Raw genomic sequence first — 8,639 nt, forward strand, 5'->3', positions numbered from 1 at the left:
AATCTCAGTTACAAAGACTGAGATTTCTTTGTGATTTGTCCCTAATCTCAGTCACAAAGACAGAAATTTCTTTGTGATTTGTCCCTAGTCTCAGTCACAAAGACTGAGATTTCATTGTGATTTCTGGGTTCGTGGTTCGTGGGTTGGGGATCGGAGTTCGGGGTTCAAGGTTCAGGGTTCAGGGTTCAGGGTTCAGGATTCAGGATTCAAGGTTCAGGGTTCAGGGTAATCTCAGTCATAAAGACTGATATTTCTTTGTGATTTGTCTGTAATCTCAGTTATAAAGACTGAGATTTCTTTGTGATTTGTCCTTAATCTCAGTCACAAAAACTAGATTTCTAGGGTTCGGGGATTTGTCCCTAATCTCAATCACAAAAACTGAGATTTCTAGGGTTCAGGGTTCAGGGTTCAGGGTTCAGGGTTCAGGGTTTAGGGTTCAGGGTTCAGGGTTCAGGGTTCAGGGTTCAGGGTTCAGGGTTCAGGGTTCAGGGTTCAGGGTTCAGGGTTCAGGGTTCAGGGTTCAGGGTTCAGGGTTCAGGGTTCAGGGTTCAGGGTTCAGGGTTCAGGGTTCAGGGTTCAGGGTTTCTTTGTGATTTTTCCCTAATCTCGGAGATTTCTTTAAGTCATTGGTAACCAGATTATTTTGTGATGTCTTTAGACGGAGACAGATTCGAATATTGATTCCTTATGGTAAGAATTAAGTACCTGTGACGATTTCTCGGAAAAACGGGACAGATTCCATTAACTCCTTGCGGTTTTGCCCTTCCACTTGAGGGAGCGTGATGGGACGGCGTTAGGTACTGCAACTCGCCACTGGCAACAGGAAACATCAGCGCTGTGACTTGATGATTCCTGAGACACTTCTTCATTGCTCTGTATCGTATGGACTGCACCATTTAGCTGAAATCGCCCTTCTTGTGTTTTCTTCTGATCTTCTTCTGATAGACCCATTTCACCCCTAAAAATTCAGACAACGGTAATGTGTTACTCTCTACCTATCTGTCACCAAGTAATATGGAAACCGCGAGAAAACGAGCAGGCCAAGAAACTCTGTACTTACCTCCATAGCTGTTCTACAATCTCTCCTTTGTTCATGTGCTGCTCCAAGATAATAGGTACATCTTCTGGCGTCACATACCCATACCCATACCTAGACAGAAGAATGATTCTATCATCAAGTCAAAATCAGGGTATGATTGATTTGGACATTACAGAGAACGTCAAAGTTCAATCAACATCTTAATTTTTAAACAAAACACTCAAAATGAATTCTTGATCTACTTTGGAAAATTATTATAAAACCACATGAAAGAAAGAAGTATGTCGCCTCAAACTAGTCAATAAAATATATATCTTTCGTTACGCACCAGTGTCTTGTGACTTCCCTGTTGATGTTTGATCTATAGATGATAACATTGCCAGCGTATTTGTGACCACCAATGTGAGAACATGGGCTAACTGACACTTTACCTTGAAGACCATGAAACTCAAGTTCTTCTCTGAATCTACTAACCAGCGACGGCCCACAAACCCCACATCGCCGGTCTCGGGATCCATGGGAACATACAAAGACATATGAGCCTTTTAGCAATTTAGGATTTCCAGGCAGCCATTCACCATCCTTCACAAGCACCTCTACCACAAACGTTTCCACATCAAAATGAGTCAACCTTCTGCATTTTAGTTTAATTGAAACTGTCAAAAACAAGTCCACACTGTTGAAAAGTGAGAGAAAAGAAATCTCTAACTAGCACAGCATGACTTTAACCCTTACCTGTATCTTATCATATCAGGAAAGATAAGTACATCACCATTGGAGGTCTCGGTTCCATCATGTCCCTCACATATTGTGAGTCGAGTCTACATAACAATGGACGAAAAGGAAAAAAAACATGAGCCACGACGCTTAAAATATACGCTTAAAATATCATAAAATGCCAGACCTGTAAGGCCTCATCATAAGACTATCCGATGATAAACAATCAAAACATCCAGTAAAGACAACATCTCCACTTAAATTCAAAACTGACATAGCACATGAAATAAGAGTAAAGAAACTGCACAATAAAGCTCAAAAAAACGTAGCTGCGTGCCCTATGATCCCATCTTGAAGGCAAAAAGTTATGATGTTATCTATAGAATCTTGCTAGAATACACTTTATCTTATCTGACCCAAACATAAAACCTGAGAGTCACCAGGAAAGAGGTTTTATGACTCACTAAGATCTTAAACATGTATTAATTAAAGCCAAAACAACAGAGAGCAAGTGCTTTTTGCTCATTTGGGAGGACATAACTTTCAAAAGAAGAAAAATAAGTTGGAATCACAAAGCCATGGAACAAACTTAATCAGACCTAAATCTATGAAATTGAGAATCAAGCAATAAACTTGATTCAAGTCAACAGCTGAATCAATCCGATGAAGATGGAATAAAAAAAATCGGAGATTAGGAAACCTCACCTCAGCCAATGAAGCCTTCCCTTTATTGTGTCCTTCACCTTCACCATGACCATAACACCGAAAGATTCTCCCTCTTTGAGTTTGTTATCCAAGTTTCCAAACCTAAATCTTATCCTCTGTGCTTTGGCTTCTCCTTAGCATTCTCTCTCATGGCATTTCTTTTCTCTTCCCTGTAACATATACAAACATTAATAACAGATGGGCGTATGGTACAACAATTTACATAAGAATGTATTCCCTAAAACAAAAATCTTATTATCTATACTTTTCTTCAGGATTAACTTGCTGTCTGCACCGGGTGCACACTCCTGGTAACTCATAACCAAACTGCTACATTTCAGCGGGTTATCAATGTTCTCTTTGTAGCATTTCATCCACGCTTCGTGATCTTCAGAACAAGGCATTGGTTTCGGTTCAGGGACCTTGAACTCTTTCTCCCTCAACTCCTTGGCTTTCTCTGTCACTTCATGAACAAGGTTCTTCTCTACTTTCTCCAGCTTCTCAAGAACCTTCTCACTCTCTTTCGAAACAGACTTTATCAACTTCAACTCCGCGCTTGCTGCTGCTTGTTGCGGTATTGGGAAAGAAAAACGGTGGCTGCATTGGTAACTCTGACATTGGATTCGGCTTCTCTGCATCGTGGTGGTGTGTTTTCGCTTCTTGTTCCACCTTCCTCTGTGGTGACACTTTGGGTTTGGTTTTCTTCGCCTTCCTCTTTGGTTGATCGTTGCCTTCAGCTAGCTGACTGATCAGCTTTGAACTGATCTGAATCGAAAAGTCACCCATACTCTACCAAGTTTGCAAAAACCTAGAAGATGAAATCCATATCAAGAAACACATCAATTTCACAACAAAGCTTGCTTATAGTTTTGCCAAGATCTTCAATTCGACTAAACTCTAGCTAACTACCACAGCAACATAAGTTGACTCTTTCTGTACAAGTTCTAGATTATTTAAAGCTTAAGCAATACAAGCGTGCCTATAAGCTAAAGTATGAGTCCAACATTGCTACAAAATACACAATAATGTTTATGAAGACTTAAATCCAGATTCGAAGATATTCTCATCGTCGTAGATACGATACAAACCAAATTGATCCATACGAATTCGAACGAGTGATTCATCGAAATCGATTTAGAACGATTCTGGATAAAAATTTCTACAGAGCAAGGATTCGAAAAAAAAAAAAAAAAAAAAACCCTAGAATCTTACATCAAGGATCAAAAATTCGAAGCGAGGAAACCAAAATTCACATATAATTGGAGATGAAGATAGTAAAGAGAATCAATATACCTGGAAGGAGAAGAAGATCGGAGAAAGGATCGGTGAACGGCGACTCTCTCTCTCTCTTCGCTAGTAAGAACAAAACTCCGTCGTCGCAGCTACGAAGACGAGAAAGAAGAAACTGAGAGACGCTGGTTCGGAAATGTATGGGCTTAGTTACAACATAAAAGTGCTATCTTGATCCCAATTTTGCTTATTGGGCTTTTAACGCCTTTATATCCTCTTTTTATGTATTCGAAATTTTTTTTGATCCTTGTTTAATAACTCCACCTTCTTGTCCCGGATATGATGATTATGGTCATTAGTTGAATCCATTAAAACTACATTATTACAAAAAAATATAAAAGATCAAAGTTTTTTTAGGGTTTTGTGCAAAAAAACCCTCCAAATGGTATTTTTTTGCAAGAAAACCCTCCATATCAAATAAATGCAGGTCAATACTACAATCTCAAAAGTCACCCGCAATATAACCCTCTTCTGTATCGATGACGTGTCACTCTAAAAATCTTGTTGTTTTTATGACAAAAAATGGCAACACATTCAGATTTTTTTTAATTAAAATTTAGAAAAAAAATTGTCGCTTTGTCGTCTCCAATCCTGAGCTACGCATCGACCAAGCTCCTCGCCTCCACTTGGCTCAACCATCCGTTTAAAGAGAGGACTTTCCACCAATGACATGATGACAATGCTTTCGGTAACCCACTTATTCTTTACAACTTCTTCCGCCGCAACCACCACACCGACATCACCTGATAACCGCCTCCAATTCGGATTTTGCCTCGGATGCACCTTCATATGCTCCAATTCGTTCAGATCCAGAGTTAATTGAGTCCATCGAAAGAGCCAAATCCATGAGAATGGCACGGAGTGATGTGCGATGTTCTCTCCAAGCTATTCAGTTTCGACGGCGGCGGAACATCTAAACCTTCCACGATTCAGGGGAAGAAGAAGCTGCCAAGGAAACAATCAAACCCTAGACATTGCTTGTAATTAACTGGATTCGTTTTTGCTATGGTTTTTAGTTGACTTGCATTATGTTGTTTGCAGAGATGCAACATAGGAAGAAGACGAAGTTGCAATTTTTTTTTTCTTATTTTCTTAATTTTTAATTAAAAAAAATCTGAATGTGTTGCCATTTGTTGTCATAAAAACAACAAGATTTTTAGAGTGACACGTCATCGATACAGAAGAGGGTTATATTGCGGGTGACTTTTGAGATTGTAGTATTGACCTGCATTTATTTGATATGGAGGGTTTTCTTGCAAAAAAAATTCCATTTGGAGGGCTTTTTTGCACAAAACCCTTTTTTTTAACCTCAGATTATCAACTTGTTGGACCCAGAGCCGTGCCTATGGGGAAAAAGTCGTTTTGCCTCAAACCCCCAAAATATCCTCCATTCTTTCATACTTTTTTTTTTTTTTTTTGTGTTTGTGAAATCACATTCAGATGTTTGCTATCATGTACATAAAAAAAGAACTAACATGATAATTTTGTAAACACGTTTATTTAAATATAAAAAAACAACTATGTTTTAGTTTTTTTAGATTATTGTTTTGTTTTTAATAATTTATATGTTTCAAATAATTTTTACTTTTATTTTATTTGAAAATTTGTTTTAGAAAAATTTTAAAAAAATTTCACAAGAAAAAAGTAGGGCTAGGCATTCGGGTAACCCGTTCGGGTTCGGATATTACCCATTCGGGTTCGGGTAAACGGGTTTAGTAAAATAGAACTCATTGGGTATTTTTAGATATATGGGTTAGGTTCGGTTTGGGTACTATCGGGTTCGGGTCAATTTAGGTTATAAATTTTAGAACCCGATTAGTATCCGAACTACCGGGTACCCGAAAAAATATAATTAATATTAATTACATTTAAATAAATTTAGTTAAATTTTGACTTATGTAACAAAATATTTTAGATATTTTGATTATTTTTGATATTTAGATATAAAACTAAATGAAATATTCAAAATCATAATCATAATTTTGGGATAATTGTATTATATTAATGATAAATATTATATATATGTTTATATGTTCGGGTTTAGTGGGTACCCAAACGGGTACCGGCTATTACCCGACCCTAACCCGAACCCACGGGTATTAGTAAATAGAACCCAATAGGGTTTTATAGGCAAACCCATACCCAACCCAAACTCGATTTTTCGGTTCGGGTTCCGGATTGGGTAATCGGGTACGGTTTTTATGCCCAGGCCTAGAAAAAAGAAAAAATATAGTTTAGAAGACAAAAAAAAGGATAGGGTAGTTTTCAAAATATATATCATATATATAAGGTAATCAATGCATAAGTATGATATATAGGTTTTTGTTTTTTTGGTAGAAAAATAAGAAATATCGACTAAACGAAATGTAATTAATTTGGTGAGGTATAAAATAAGATATAAATAACTTCATAATTGGCATGTGTTAATTCTATTTTCATAGTAGAGATCATAGTAACCAAAATTTTATGTAGTCGATGGTTGCATAATAAAAATTTTAATTTAGTAACAAATATTGAATGGTTGTGAAAGTGATAAACTATTTATATGAGCAGTCATAGTATATAATGTTTTAAAAGATATTTAGCTTTGGTTGGTTGTGCCGATAAAAGCGACCATATAATCAACCATAAAGTTCCATGTAATAAAGAGATCAATTACAAGTTTAAAGTGTATTTTCTTCTTGTAATCATGAATATTTTTTGATCCACTATAAGTCAATTATAAATCAATAACTCAATATATATACTAATTTTATGAAACTTTCAAGATGTCGATTTTATCAGAACAACTACTCATATTTGAATTAGAGTCCAGATCCAAATGATTGGTCATAGTTAACGTAGAAGCTCTCCATTCTTCTTGATCTGTCCACGTACATCTTCTCATGTATGTTTTTCGAATGTATCTTTAGAAATTAGCTGAAACAAAGGATAAGAGAACAAAACAGAGGAAAGAAGTAAACACCTCCCCCTAATTGTCGTATCTTTAGAGGATGATGAAGAGAGTTCAAAGAGAGTTCAACATTTGTTTCACCTACATAGATTCAGATCAACAATATAGTAGGAGTAAAGAACTTTGGAAACTAGAACATCTTTATAATTCTTGTTATAACTAAGTTGACAACTACTACGTGCAGCAGATGTTGGAGATATCTCAGTTCTTCTTGTTCAAAACTATAACCTAAAGGCAAGAGGGATCAACGAACCCAAGGAAAACGAATTGGATACCGCGGTGGTGCTAAAACTATACCCTAAAGCCAAGATAGATTACTAAACCCAAGGGAACCAATTTAACACTTCGGTGGTGTTCAAAACTATACCCTAAAACCAAGAGAGATGACTAAACTCAAAGGAAACCAGTTTCATCTTGTAGTGATAGTCAAAACTATACCCTAAATACAAGACTGATGAATGATAACCCAAAGAAAAACCAATTAAACTCGCACTGATAAAATTATAATTGCCAAATATTATTTCCTTACCTTTAGATAAAGAGTGCAATTCCTCAAATGGTTATGGATCGAGCTTGGCACACTAGCTTAATTCTTCATAGACAAAACAAAAGGATATGTTAGCTTATACTCTACTCGAGATTCTTATAATGAAACAAGGAAGTACAATGTTCAAGCCGAATTGAATATAATAGCTCTAAGATTGCTACATAAAAACTCACAGTAGCTAGAGCATAGAGTCCGAAAGAACAAACATTATCTCTCCGAATTTTGATATGTACCAAAACTTTCGTGGGCTATGTATCAGACTCATCATCCTCATCTTCTACAACCTCAATCTTCAAAACCGAACCATATAATTGAAAAGAAAGCAAACGAATATTATTAGAAAACACAAATCATAAAGAAGATTTTAAGCAAACATCTCATCAAATCCAAGCAAAACGTCGTAAGGCTAAGAACAAATCACAAATCAATAAGAACAACATAATTACCCAGTTAGCTAGCAATTCTAGCAAAACCCAGAAAATTTCAAGTGTCTTGAGAATATAAAAAAGGAGGTGAGTACGCAATATCAATAAGAAATCAACGACATAAACTTTTGGAAAAGACGAACCTTGATAATAGTGGGGAAGTTGAAAGGATCTGAAACATCTGATCCAGAACCAATGTAGGAAAAATCAAAACATGCAAGTCTCTAAGACGAGATCTCTTGCGACATCTCCGGAAATCCTCTAGAGCTTAGATATCAGATCCTCCGCTTCTTCACCACCGGAGAACCATCGTAAATTTCCGTCCGATGATCGAGACAGAAAGGCTTCGAGAGATTCACTCAGATTTCAAAGGGTGACAGAGGATTATGTTCTCTGGAATTTATCTTCGTAAACAGTAAACCCTTCACAATGTCGATCCACAATGGAATTAGCCGCACTAAATTAACAGGCATGACGTCATTAACTAAAGGACAGAAATGTCTTTTAACGTGTGAGGAGTTCCTAAATCTGAACTTCAGTACCTATAGTGCCTAATTCTGAATTTTAGTTTCTTGTCGGTGCTCTTTTCTTAAATAACTCATCTTAAATTTAGATAAGATAACATAGATAACATAGATAGACAACTCCAATAATGAAGATAAGTGACATGCAGTGGTAGATGCATGCCCTCGGTTATTAGACATAAAGTGACATGTTTAGTTACATCGGTATGTTAAGATTATGGTCCCGATTGGTAACGGCTGTTACTGATGACTGTAAAGACTTTAACTTTAAAATTTTAGTTGTAGATAATTTGGCTGTGGATGCTTTGACTGTAGAAACTTTAACTGTTAAAATTTGATTGGTAATAAATACTTTTAAAACTGAAGCTGTTACTTTTATAATTAAAATATATTAAAATGATGATAATGAAAATAAAAATAATTACTATTAAAATAGATC

General features: G+C 36.2%; 1 protein-coding gene, 2 long non-coding RNA genes and 1 pseudogene across 5 annotated transcripts; all 4 read right to left on the bottom strand.

The window, feature by feature from the left end:
- Window positions 1-741: 741 nt before the first annotated feature.
- Window positions 742-1,538, bottom strand: LOC147937733 (uncharacterized). The gene is made up of 4 exons (XM_087465238.1): window positions 1,514-1,538; window positions 1,368-1,470; window positions 1,061-1,150; window positions 742-958 (listed from the first exon to the last, which is right to left on the bottom strand). The coding sequence occupies exons 1-4, from the start codon at window positions 1,536-1,538 to the stop codon at window positions 742-744; spliced, it is 435 nt and encodes a 144-aa protein (XP_087321364.1).
- Window positions 1,539-1,545: 7 nt separating this feature from the next.
- LOC104715007 (uncharacterized) lies at window positions 1,546-2,559 on the bottom strand. Its single transcript, XR_002033552.2, has 3 exons — window positions 2,462-2,559; window positions 1,775-1,860; window positions 1,546-1,673 (listed from the first exon to the last, which is right to left on the bottom strand). It is a non-coding gene; the product is annotated as an uncharacterized LOC104715007 (long non-coding RNA).
- An 11-nt stretch (window positions 2,560-2,570) lies between these two features.
- On the bottom strand, window positions 2,571-3,815 carry LOC104715008 (uncharacterized; annotated as a pseudogene). Its single transcript, XR_015566149.1, has 3 exons — window positions 3,755-3,815; window positions 2,727-3,269; window positions 2,571-2,631 (listed from the first exon to the last, which is right to left on the bottom strand). The product of XR_015566149.1 is annotated as an uncharacterized LOC104715008 (transcript).
- Window positions 3,816-6,369: 2,554 nt separating this feature from the next.
- Window positions 6,370-8,281, bottom strand: LOC104710456 (uncharacterized). 2 transcript variants are annotated; one of them, XR_755008.3, is made up of 4 exons: window positions 7,820-8,281; window positions 7,425-7,541; window positions 7,234-7,296; window positions 6,370-6,670 (listed from the first exon to the last, which is right to left on the bottom strand). It is a non-coding gene; the product is annotated as an uncharacterized LOC104710456 (long non-coding RNA). The 2 variants fall into 2 exon arrangements; XR_755009.3 differs by having other exon boundaries at window positions 6,370-6,785; window positions 7,820-8,169.
- Window positions 8,282-8,639: the final 358 nt, after the last annotated feature.

Source organism: Camelina sativa, chromosome 9, assembly GCF_030686135.1.
Source record: "Camelina sativa cultivar CO46 ecotype springtype chromosome 9, ASM3068613v1".
Taxonomy (NCBI): domain Eukaryota; kingdom Viridiplantae; phylum Streptophyta; class Magnoliopsida; order Brassicales; family Brassicaceae; genus Camelina; species Camelina sativa.